This window comes from Panthera onca, chromosome B1 (assembly GCF_046562875.1).
Source record: "Panthera onca isolate mPanOnc1 chromosome B1, mPanOnc1 haplotype 2, whole genome shotgun sequence".
NCBI classification, from domain to species: domain Eukaryota; kingdom Metazoa; phylum Chordata; class Mammalia; order Carnivora; family Felidae; genus Panthera; species Panthera onca.
This window is the reverse complement of record NC_138342.1, coordinates 33,268,579-33,281,979: the sequence shown is the minus strand read 5'-3', so window position 1 is coordinate 33,281,979 and position 13,401 is coordinate 33,268,579. Positions and strand designations below refer to the sequence as shown.

The 13,401-nt window shown below is 35.8% G+C and overlaps 1 protein-coding gene across 2 annotated transcripts in view; it reads left to right on the top strand.

Moving 5' to 3' along the window:
• The window catches only part of PDS5A (PDS5 cohesin associated factor A), a 137,664-nt gene that overhangs the window by 84,775 nt on the left and 39,488 nt on the right, over nt 1–13,401 (top strand). For both annotated transcript variants that reach the window (XM_060655208.3, XM_060655207.3), the window contains exons 18-22: nt 2,354–2,459; nt 4,164–4,324; nt 8,688–8,811; nt 9,641–9,799; nt 12,447–12,515. In XM_060655208.3, coding sequence (XP_060511191.1) covers nt 2,354–2,459; nt 4,164–4,324; nt 8,688–8,811; nt 9,641–9,799; nt 12,447–12,515 — 619 coding nt within the window. The remainder of the gene's footprint in view (nt 1–2,353; nt 2,460–4,163; nt 4,325–8,687; nt 8,812–9,640; nt 9,800–12,446; nt 12,516–13,401) is intronic.

The following is a 13,401-nucleotide window of genomic DNA, read 5'->3' as shown; positions in this document are numbered from 1 at the left end:
CGGACGCTTAACCGACTGCGCCACCCAGGCGCCCCCTGAGGAAGTTTTTAAATTATTCTTGTGATGTTAAAAGGGAAATAAAAGTACTAAAAGTGGTTTAAATTATATAGAAGATGTATCTGTGTACCTTATGTATTTTATACTTAAAATTTTTTAATAGTTTGACTAAAATATGTGTATTTTTCCAAGGGAAAAATTTTAACCTGAAACAGTTACGATTAACTTCCATTTGTTAAATATTTGCTATGTATTAGGTCATTTGCTGTAATAATTTAATGCCCCCAAAATAAGGGTTGTTGGTTTTTTTTTCAGTTTACTGATGAGGAAACAGCCTCAAAACCAAAAATCACATCTATTGCAACAACATGGATGGAGCTAGAATATTTTATGCTAAGTGAAATAAGTCAGTCAGAAAAAGACAAATATCATATGATTTCACTCATATGTGTAATTTAAAAAACAAAACAAATGAAAATAGGGAAAGGGGAGAAAAAGAAGAAGAAAGGGAAACAAACCACAAGAGACCCCTAACGATAGAGAGCAAACTGAGGGTTGATGGGGGGGGGGGGGGGGATGGGCTAGGTAGGTGATGGGTATTAAGAAGGGCATTTGTTGTGGGGCACCTGGGTGGCTCAGTCAGTTAAGCGTCCCGACTTCAGCTGAGGTCATGATCTCACAGTTTGTGAGTTCAAGCCCCATGTCCAGCTCTATGCTGACAGCTCAGAGCCCGAGGCTTGCTTCAGATTGTGTGTTTCCCTCTCTCTGTGTCCCTCTCCTGCTCACACTCTGTCTTTCTCTAAAAACTAAATAAACATTTAAAAATTCTTTAAAAAATTAAAAAACAGATAAACATAAGGGAAGGGAAACAAAAATTTAAAAAAAAAGGGCATTTGTTGTAATGAGCACCGAGTGTTGTCCTTAAGTAATTAATCACTGAATTCTGCTTCCAAAACCAATATTGCACTGTATATTAACTAATTAAAACTTTAAAATAAATTTAAATTAAGGATTTAAAAAAATCATATTTTTTTTACTTAAAATAACACCACGTTGGGGCGCCTGGGTGGCTCAGTTAGTTAAGCCTCCGACTTTAGATTTCAGCTCAGGTCATGATCTCACAGTTTGTGAGTTCGAGCCCCGCGTCAGTCTCCATGCTGAGCATGGAGCCTGCTTGGGATTCTTTGTTTCCCTCTCTTTCTGCCCCTTCCTGTGTGTGCATGCGCTCACCTGCTCGCTCGCTCTCTCTCTCTCTCTCTCTCTCTCTGAAAATAAATAAATAAACATTTGAAAAAATAAAATCAGGGGCGCCTGGATGGCTCTATTGGGCACGTGTCCGACTTCAGCTCAGGTCATGATCTCACAGTTCATGAGTTCTAACCCCATGCCCAGCTCTGTGCTGCTAGCTCAAAGCCTGGAGCCTGCTTCCGACTCTGTATCTCCCTCTCTCTGTGCCCCTTCCCCACTTGCACTCCATCTCTGTCTCTCAAGAATAAAGAAACATTTTTAAAAAGCGTTCACCTTGCTTATTAATTAATTTAATTAATTGAAAGTACCATGTTGCTACATAGTCTGATTTTTATTCACAGGTAATGTTCTGTTTTGTGGTGGTTAGGTATGTTTGAAAAACTAATTCCATAATGTTGGACAATTAAATGTTTTTTTATTGATGAATCTGTTTATGAATATAACATGATGCTTCTCATGAACTTTTCTCTAAATCTTTAGGAATAGAATTACTGATTCAGTAAATTAATCACCAAGGATTAATTTAAACTCCTTTGTCCATGCATTTGTTTTTTACTTTGAGTGAATTGTCATTTCTTCATTTAGCAACTGCCATCTATTGTTTTTCTGTTGTTGTAAGCAATCTCTTTATATATAGAAATTAATGTTAAATTATCTTTCCAGTACATATCATTCAATTTTAATCTTGTTGTTTTTCAGTAGAGTTGTACATGGAGTTTCGGCAAGGTTGTGGGTAGATAAAGTAAAAACCTCAGCTGTCAAGTTGGGAGCAAAGTTTAAAAAGTCACAAAATAGGGTTGCCTGGTGGCTCAGTCCATTAAGCATTCTCCTCTTGATTTCGGCTTGGGTAATGCTCTCAGCAGTTCGTGGGATGGAGCCATTGGATTCTCTCTCTTCCTCTCTCTCTACTCTCTCTACCCCTCCCCCACTCACGCACAAGGTCTCTTTTTCAAAATAAATAAACATTTTTTTTTAAGTCACAAAATAATTTTTTCCTCCAGGAACGTACTTGTAGCTAATGTTTAGGTTCTGTATGTGTTCTACCACAATGTAGTTAGGAATTACTGATCTACTAAGGTGGCTAATTTAGATTTTCTTATTTTAATAGTGCACTGGTAAAACTGATGAATAAATCAATAGAGGGAACAGCAGATGATGAAGAGGAGGGTGTAAGTCCAGATACAGCTATTCGTTCAGGACTTGAACTTCTTAAGGTACTTTTAAAATAATTCTGTCTCCATGAATTTCCAGTCTTAATTCCAATTCCCTTAAGGATATGCAAGGATTGGGCTTTATTTCATTGGAAACTGAAAAATTAAACATTTGTAGTAGAAATCATATTTTATAAAAATGTATGTCTTTCACATTACAATAATGTAATTGTTTTACATTATAAAATCATGTTTTGATGATTTGCTATTTCATTCCTCATTTGCATACCTGTATTTAACAACATGTGCTTGTAACAGTATGTTCTAAATGATCTAGTCTTAACTTTCATCTGCTGACAGGAATTATATGACAGTATCTGTCTTATCAGGAAATTTTTAAACAATTGCTACTCATATTATGCCAAAGAATTCAGAAAATAGAGCAATTAGTAAGAGGCAGATCAGGCAAGACTTTGTGGACAAGATATGGCTTAATCTAAGGTAACACAGCATCATGAAAGAGAATAATTCTTGGCATATTTTAGGGATTGTTGGGAGTCTAGCCTAACTGAAAAAAAAGGATTGCTTTGGGGAATAACGGGATACAGGGTTGGTTTTAGATTGGTAATGTTCTTTGAGCAGAAAGGTGTTATCAGGGTCTTTCCTTCTGGCTTTCATTATGGCATGGCACTTAACAGAGCTTTCATCAGATGGAGTAAAGAGGAAATTGAAGGAAAGAGATATTTAGATAACTATAATGTGTGAACTGAGGGAGAAGAGACAAACCAGTGCAATGGACATTAGATAGAAAAGAGAGTGATGGGATTGTATTGGAATGGTCTTTAATTTCATGGAAAGATTTTGTATTTTTAATGATGAGATATTTTTAAATAGTTTTAAGAGTAAAATCTTGAAGGTAAGCATTTTTCATAGTTTTGATTCATTTTTTCAAATTTGATTCTCCATTTTTCTGTAAGTAAAATTTACAAGGTTTTATATTATCAACCCTATTACTAACATGTCAACATACTATCTAAATATTATCAGCAAGAATCTCACCGAATGAGACCATCTCTTTACTTTATAACCCATTAAATAAATGCTTATTAAGTAAGTTAATGAAGATTACATACTCCATCCCTTACCCACACCTCTCCACTTGTAGCCTTTATCTCTGATATTATGCTAACTAAGTTGTTTCCACTTCATGGAAAGTAAATTTCGTAGACATGTCCAACTTGCTATAAATTCCTTAGGGATAGACTGGGACTTCTAGAGTAATAAATAAAGGAGTAATAATGTACATGTTTTTAATCGTGACTAAAAGTTCACAGTTATGGCTTCTTTGTTTATAGTTTTGACCAGTGGAATTTTGTGATGGATTTCACTTAAAATACTCCTTTTAGACTATCGTTTTGCCAGTGAAATAAAGCTCTGTGTTAACATTTTGTTTACATCACAGTATCACAGTCCATAAAAAAAGAGCCACATTTTCTGCATTCCCAGTTTCAGAACAGACTAAGAGGTAAAGAAGAAAATAGGGCAAAGGCTATATATCAACTCTCATAAGGAGTCTACTGCACAGTATTTCTTTTCACATGTCATTAAACACAACAAATTACAAAGGAGACTATGAAATAAAATCTTTATTCTGTATAGCTAGCATATGCAGCCCATAATTTTGAATTGTATTTATAGTAGAAAATAATTTTCTTCTTTGAATGAAAACCATTGTCTGTACTTCTAAAGCTACATCTATTCCTCCAGGTTCTGTCTTTCACACATCCTACCTCGTTCCACTCTGCAGAGACATATGAGTCCCTGTTACAGTGCCTCAGAATGGAAGATGACAAGGTAGCAGAAGCTGCTATACAAATTTTTAGAAATACAGGCCACAAAATAGAAACAGACCTACCCCAGATACGATCGTGAGTATATTTTTTCTCATGGTAAACACAAAAGTGTTTTAAGTGTAGGAGCCAGTCATTTTTCTTTTTCATGTAGGAAGATAGGAGAGAGGGGAGAGGACAGACAACTTTTACTTAGAAGCAACTTTTCTGTATCCTTTGTATTATCCTTTCTCTGCCTTATACTCCTCCCCTACTATTAGAAGAACAAACTGAGAAAGAAATTAGAGGAACAAACTGAAACTTTGTTTATAACAAGATTATTTTTGAATATTAATATTAATAATCAAAAGTTATCACAGAATTTAGAATTTGTGGTTAGCAAATTTGTGGTTAGCGTTTCTTCCTTATCTATGTACATTTTCTTCCCTCCAACTGGTTTAAATTCAGTAGCTGCTACTAACCTGTCTCACCAAAGAATGGGATAATCAACTAGTGTGTTTAACAGCATATCTTATTAGTTGCCTGGTTATTGGCAGTGGTGGTTTTATAATTTTGATCTCTCCCTCAAGATTACCTTTTCTCTTTCATCATAAGAATGAAATACATTCTGATATTTTTACTTCGACATCATAAAGAGGTTGCCTTAGGATCAAACTTGTGCTGAGAGTTTATATTTAGACAAAAAACGTGGGAGATGTCTTTTGAAGGAAAAACACATTGTTGATAGCTGTTGAGTCAGATGTTCAGGGTATATGCAAATAGTTCTGGATATATCCAAATCAAACCGTTTTTCCTTACAGGGTAATAATAGGACAAGAGGACTACTGACTCCTAAAGTTTTGGTTTTTTGTTTTTTGGTTTTTTTAATGTTTTATTTATTTTTGAGACAAAGCATGAGCAGGGGAGGGGCAGAGAGAGAGGGAGACACAGAATCCAAAGCAGTCTCCAGGCTCTGAGCTGTCAGCACAGAGCCCAACACTAGGGTCGAACCCACGAACCGTGAGATCATGTCCTGTGCCAAAGTCGGACGCTTAACCAACTGAGCCACCCAGGCGTCCCCTGATTCCTAAAGTTTTTATTAAATTTGTAAGCTGATAGTTTAATTTGAGAAATAAGTCAATATTTATTGTACATTCTCTTCATTCTCAGAACTGTACTGACTAATATAAAAGAATTACCACACTTAGTCCCTGGTCTCAAGGTGTTTATAGCCTAGAAGTCATAATCTTTGTACTTGTACATTGGGGAAAAAAATCATTGACACACTAGGGTAAAGTTTCTGGTGAGTTTTTCAAGGTAGGAAAACCTATTTTAAGGTAAAGGATTTCTTCTTAAAGGAATTCTATCCCAGCAGAAGCAGTGGAAAATGGGGGTAGGTGAAATAGTTAACTTTGGACACAAGGAATAAAACGTACTGTTCTTAAGACTAATAAGGAAGGAAGGAGAAAATCATTGAAAAGCAGAGGAGCAAAAACAATGCAAGCCTCAGAAACAACCCTGATGACATCATCGGATTATATAGCACACTAGAAAAGCAAGGGAAAAGGTTAAAGTTGATTTTTGTGTAATCATTTCATTAGGCTAAGAAGAATTAGTAACACATTTAACAACAGTTTGATCAACACTATGTCTTTGTTACTTGTGTTATTTACAAGAACTGCTACTCTGGTAAATGAGTTTGTGAGAAAGACTTTAACAGTGTTCAGTTAAGGAGGCTACTGGGCCATGGAAATCTGTCTCTTAACAATTCTAAATCTGCACACAGAGAAATGTGTCATATTCGTAAGTGTCAAATCAGATTTATACTGACTAGCATATATTCATCCCAGTTTTTTGGTTGAGGTGCATGACCTGGGATCTGGGGTATTGCTTTTAATGTCTAGCCTCCCATTTTCATGAGAGGACCTTTTGTCATCATTGTATTTGATACCACTGACCTTATAATCTATAAAATAGAACCACTGCATTAAATGTATGACAAGTATCTTTCCTTAAATTTTTTTTTTTGCCTTAAATAGCTTTTCTTCTGATTAAAAGAATACTTAAATGTTCATTGTAAAAAGCTAAAACTTGGGGTACCTGGGTGGTCAGTCACTTAAGCATCCAACTCGTGATTTTGGCTCAGGTCATGATCTCAGGGTCATGAGATGGAGCCTCCCATTGGTCTCTGTGCTGAGTGTGGAGCCTGCTTAAGATTCTCTCTCCCTCTCTCTCTGCCCTACCCTGTCATTTTCTCTCTCTTTCTTTAAAAAAAAAAAAAAAAAAAAGCAAGCTGAAACTTTAGGAAATGTAAGGGAGAGAAAGAGTCATTATCCACATTTTGATATTTCTTTATGAGTATTTTGTCGATCTACTTGCTGTGTATACCTGTTCTTTTATAGGTTGGTACTTACATCTTCATATAATGTTTTCTTATATCAACATTTAATGCTTTAAGACTGTAATGTGTTATTTCCATATTGTCCTATTATTTTACTTTGACCTTCAATGTCAGTATGGAGGTTAAGTGCATGGATTTTGGAAAAGAAGTACACATTTTCACATCCCAACTCCACCATTTCCTAGCTCCATCACCTTAAGAAGCTTAAATAGGGGCACCTGGGTGGCTCAGTTGGTTAAGCGTCCGACTTCGGCTCAGGTCATGATCTCACAGTCCGTGAGTTCGAGCCCCACGTCGGGCTCTGTGCTGACAGCTCAGAGCCTGGAGTCTGTTTCGGATTCTGTGTCTCCCTCTCTCTCTGCCCCTCCCCTATTCGCACTCTGTCTCTCTCTGTCTCAAAAATAAATAAACGTTAAAAAAAAAAAAAGAAGCTTAAATAAAATAATATTTTTGTGCTTTAGTTTCCTCATCTGTTTAATAAATGTAATAGTCCTATTTGGGTGACTATGAGGATTAATTGAATTAATCCACATAAAAACACTTAGAATGGTGCTTGGTACAAGTACTCAATAATCGTTAGATGTTTTTATTACTCTTCTACCAATATATATGTGTCGTTATCCTTGCATACTTTGTTTAACTGCTTTCATTTCAGCCTTTTAGTAAAACTTGACCTTTTGCTACTTTTTGTCTATGGCTACTTTAAAGTTTATTTATTTATTTTGAGAGATAGAGGAAAAGAGCCTGAGCAGGGAGGGGCAGAGAGAGAGGGAGTGAGAGAATCCCAAGCAGGCTCCATGCTCTGCACTGAGCCCGACAGAGGGATTGATCTCACAACCGACAGAGGGATTGATCTCACAACCGTGAACCCATGACCTGAGCCAAAATCAAGAGTCAGACATTTAACTGACTGAGCCACCCATGTGCCCTTCCATGGCTGCTTTAAAGTAACTGAAGGGGCGGGGGGGGGGGCACCTGGGTGGCTCAGTCGGTTGAGCGTCCGACTTCGGCTCAGGTCATGATCTCACGGTTTGTGGGTTCAAGCCCCGCATCGGGCTCTGTGCTGACTGCTTGCTCAGAGCCTGGAGCCTGCTTCAGATTCTGTCTCCTTCTCTCTCTGCCCCTCCCCCGCTCACGCTTTGTCTCACTCTGTTTCTCAAAAATAAATAAAATGTAAAAAAAATAAAAATAAAAAAATAAAGTAACTGAAGGGGAAGGGCGCCCGGGTGGCTCAGTCAGTTAAGCATCCGACTTCAGCTCAGGTCATGATCTCTCACGCTGTGTCGGGCTCTGTGCTGACAGCTCAGAGCCTGGAGCCTGCTTCGGATTCTATGTCTCCCTCTCTCTCTGCCCCCACTTCGTCCTCTGTCTGTCTCTCTCTCTCAAAAAATGAATAAACATGAAAAAAATTATTTTTAATAACTGAAGGGATTGTGAAAGGGAAGTGGGAAATTAGGAATATGTACTTGGAAGGTAAATATAAAAATATAACATGGGGCAAGTTTTAGATTATAAATTAAGGGTGGTTTGTTTATTTCTCCATATTCATGAGGTGGCTTTAAAATAAAAATTATCTCCTGCAGTAGCCTTTTTCTTGAGACGTTTCTTGTATTATAGTTGGGGATAGAGAAGGAGCTTTAAACCTTTCTGCAGATGAGGTAATTTTTAACAGAGTCTTATCAGGGTTTCTGGCTGGCTCAGTTGGTGGATTCTTGATCTCAGGTCGTGAGTTCGAGCCCCACATTGGGTGTAGAGATTATATACGTGTGTGTGTATATATATATGTGTATACACATGTGTGTGTGTGTATATATATACACACGTATATATACGTGTGTATATACATACATATATACGTGTGTATATATATATATACATATATATATACACACGTATATATAACACACACGCACATACATACATACGTACAGCTTAAAAATTAAGAGAGGCTTCTCTACCAGCAAAAATCCAAGCAGTTAAGGGAGAGGAAGCAGGAGACAACCAGGAGAACTACTTGTAGTATATGGGCTTTTTTTTAATTATGGTATTATTTTTTTGCAGGACCTTAATTCCCATTTTACATCAGAAAGCAAAGAGAGGTACTCCACACCAAGCAAAACAGGCTGTTCATTGTATACATGCCATATTCACCAATAAAGAAGTCCAGCTTGCACAGATTTTTGAGGTATATATATATATATATATATATAGGATGTGTTTATGTTGATTTTTATTCTTATACTGTGTGGTTTGTTGAAGATGGAAGGTAAATTTTTTTTTGGCTATTTAGTTTCACCCTAGTATATATATTCCATGGGAGCAGGGACACTCTTTTTCCAGCACTGTATTCACAAACTTTACATCAGATTATATGTTCAAATACTACATTTAGAAGAATATTTTGTGTGTTTGTGTTAGAACATTTTAATTTTCACTTTATTGGCTCGGTGGTCCACTTATCCTCAGAAAGTATTAGTAGATAACTTTGAACCACCCAGTTTAAAGTACCTATCAACCCTACCTGAAAATTAATCCTGTTTGCCTTTTCTTATGTATGATCCTTGGCCTGATCCCACTACTGGAAAAGTACTCTTGTTTCTGTAAATTGGATATAGTACCAACAAAACCATTTGAACCCTTATTTTTTATGGTCCATGGGCATTTAAAATGTCCCCACAGGATAAGAAATCCACCAACATAACAAGCCTATTGTTGTAAATGGCTTGAAAATAATGCTGATTTGATGATGCAGAAATGTTCTTGTTTTTACTTCTGCCTTTTACGTGGGCTTTTGTTTTCTTTTTCTTTTTTCTGCATTCTTTCATCATATTAAATTTCAGTAAGTACAATAAGAATCAAGTGTCTGATATGGCTGAAGTTACTTTTGATCATATCATTAGAACAGATTTGTTTGGGCACAATAAATTCAGGAGGGTCAGGAGCATTTACTGTTTCCATAGAATGTAGATATTTATAAAACAAAATTGGTAATTTTGACTGTTTTATTTTTATAGCCACTCAGTAGGAGTCTGAATGCTGATGTACCAGAACAACTTATAACTCCATTAGTTTCATTGGGCCACATTTCTATGTTAGCACCAGATCAATTTGCTTCCCCAATGAAATCTGTAGTAGCAAATTTTATTGTGAAAGATCTGCTAATGAATGACAGGGTAAGTTTCTAATTTAATTAAATTTAGAATAATGAGACTAAAACTATTTATATCTTCATCACAGAAACATTTCTGCCTCTCTATTTAATTTTCTTTTCCTTTTAAATTATTGCGTGTTTTCCCTCATTTATTTACTTAAATTTCCAAATGACATCCTGACTTCAGTATAGCTATTACCAGAACTTAACATTTAAGAAAGAAAAAATGAGAACATGAGATGAATGAATCATTAAGTAAAAAATATAAATCAAATGCTGTTATCCTAACATTTGAAGGACAATTTACTGGAGTGCTAGAATTTTACCAAATGTTGTTAAAAATATAAGTAGAATTGTATTTAACATTTTGAATTGTATTAAGCATTTCGGAATATAATTACATTGCAGTTTTGGCACTAGACTCATACTCTGTTCTAGTTGCTGAAGTGTGTGGGTGGGTAGGTGCTCACAGTGTGTGTGTGTGCACATGCTAATTTATTAGCTCCGGGCTGGAACCCAGGAATGTATAGCTTGAAAAGGCTCCCCAAGAGATTCCTGAAACACATACCTGATTAAGAATTCACTTTACCAAGTATATCTAAATTAAAAATGAATGTTGAATGAAGACAAGTCTGTTTTACCTGCTGGATCATTGTTGATGACTTTCAAGGGAGTGCTATTTTATCCAGCTTACCTATTCCTTCCACATGATCCAGTAGTCTTGGAGCCTTCGATATCCAAACTTAAAAAGAAAGACATTTTAGTGCATTCCTTCCTCTCCCTTCCCCCATTTAGATGTAATAGACAAGGATAGAAGAACATAGCCAAAGTGTCATTTCCCACTTAACACATTCAGGCTGTGTTTTGCACTGTTGATAGATGTGGCTGGTAACCAGTGTGAAATTTAAGACCCCTCTTAAATGACTTGATTGTTGATAGATTGTAGTTTAAGGTGGTTCTTTTTTGTTGTTTATGTGGTAAAATATGCATGATTTAAACTTTGGCAATTTTGCTATTTTTAAGTGTACAATTCACTTACGTCATACACACCAGCATTCTTGTTTTTGTTGTTGGGTGGGTATTTTTGTTTTGTTTTGTTTTGTTTTTTAAGAAACAAACAAGTTGAGGGGCACCTGGGTAGCTCAGTTGGTTAAGCGTCCAACTCTTGCTTTCAGCTCAGGTTATAACCTCGGGGTTTATGAGTTAAAGCCCCACGTCAGGCTCCACGCTGATAATACAGAACCTACCTGGGATTCTGTCTTTCTCTTCCTCTCTCTCTGCCCCTCCCTTGCTCGTTTGTGCTCTCTCTCGCAAAATAAATAAACACTAAAAAAAAAAAAAAAAAAAGTTTAATACCATGTATGCCTCCTGTATACATGGGAAATACCCAGGAAAGCCAAATAACTCTCCAAAATGACCCAAGCCACCACCTAAAATATGTACCCACATTGTTGTGTAACTGTCATCACTATTTCCAGAACTTTTTAATCTCAGACAAAAACTCTGCATTCATTAACCAGTAATCCCCACAGCCTCTGGTAAACTCTGTTGTACTTTCTTCTGACTCTGAATTTGCCTGTTCTAGATACCTCTCATCATACAATATTTGTCCTTTTGTGCCTGGTGTATTTCACTAGCATAATCATTTCAAGGTTCATTTGTGTTATGTATCAGAAGTTCATTCATTTTATGCCAGAATAATATTGTATGTGTAGCCTACATTTTGTTTATTCATTTGTTGATGGACAGTTGGATTTTTTCCCACCTTTTGACTTTGGTGAATAATGATGAAATGAACATTTGCATCCCTGTTTTCAAATCTTTTTGGATATATGCCTAGGAATGGTATTGCTGGCTCCCAAGGTCATTCTATGTTGTACTTTTTGAGGGACTGCCAAACTGTTTTCCATAGTGTCTATACCATTTTGTGTTGTTTCTTCACAGCTTTGCCAATGCTTACTCTTTTCTGTGTTTTTGATAATGGCCATTCTAGTGGGTATAAAGTAGTATCTCATCGTTTTGTTTTGTGTTTCACTAATGATTTGATAGACATGGCTGGCAACCAATGTGAAGACCTTCTAACAATGTAGAGGGTTTTTTTTTTTCTTTTCATGTGCTTTTGGCCATTTATGTATCTTTGGATATTTAAAGTCATTTGCACACTTTTAATTGGGTTGTTTATCGTTTCTGAGTTCTCAGAATTCTTTATATATCCTATTAAACCCTTGTCAGATATTTGCCAAATCAAACAACATGAAGATTTTCTCCTATATCTTCTAAGAGTTTTATAGTTTTAGCTCTTAAATTAAGATCTTTGATCTATTTTGAATTAATTTTGAATATAAGGTAACAATGCATCTTTATTTTTTGCTCTTGGACGTCTAGTTTTTCTAGCACCATTTGTTGAAGTAATTGGTCTCAGCACCCTTGTTAAAAATCAGTTAACCATATAGTTGAGGATTTTCTGCATTCTTTGTTTCATTCCACTGGTGTATGATTTGTAGTAAGTTTTGAAATCAGGAAGCTCAAGTCCTCCAACTTTGTTCTTTTTCAAGCCCTGGTGACTTTCCTGTAGGATTCCTAGAGCACTGCATTATTCAGCATGAAAAACTTAATGAAGGAAACTTCAAAATTCTTTCTAAGAATTAAATATATTTAATTGTCTATAGTCAACAGGTGAGAAGAATGGAAAATTATGGTCTCCAGATGAAGAGGTTTCCCCTGAAGTACTAGCAAAGGTAAATTTGTGTAGGCCTTGATAACTTTTATGTTGAAATAATGAACATTCATAGATACCCTTTAACTTGACTTTAAATGAGTATCAAAAGTTGTGTTTCTCAAAGAAATTGTAGTCCTCATGGAGTTATTTACATATATGTCAGCATTTTCCATTGAACTTCCTGCCTGGTGAAATAATTTCAATGAGGCTGTTTTACACAGAAATTGTTTGTAGGGTATTGATGCTCAGAAGCATCTCAGGTCTAGCCTTACTACCACTCTCTACAAAAATATGAATATTAACTTGGCAAAAGTGGATAGCTGTCATCAAATTGGTAACTTTTGATAGTTGCAAAATGTACCTCAATAAAGCTAACTTTTAAAGTGGTAGTATTGGGTTGACAACAAGTCTTCATTATCTTAAAATCTGTTTCACCTTTTGTGGCTTCATAGTCATGTTCCATCAATTCCTTTTTCCAGGTTGTCAATAAATACTGTAAATAACACCTAGATGCTTTAGCTAATTTTTCCATGTGTATTGGTAGCAGTCTTTTGAGTGTAAACCTCCAAGTAATTATGACCACAAATAATTAGGGAAATCTCCTAATTTTATATTTCAGGATAGTCACACAGCATCACACTTCATAATTTCTTCAAAATAGTTTTTTCAGTACCACAAATATTAAAGTCTATCTAAATGGCACATTTTAATCACTGTAACAGGTATAGTTTAAATAGTTATTTTTAAAAAATGTATTTTCAAATAATTTGAAGTTTTGGGGCAATGTGAAAAGCCTGAGATCGAGCCAGACTTTGGGCAAGTTATCTATTATAGTAATATGTCCTAGTTGCCTTATTTGTTGGAAATGAAAATACCTCCCTTGTAGAATTGTTTGGGACATCAAA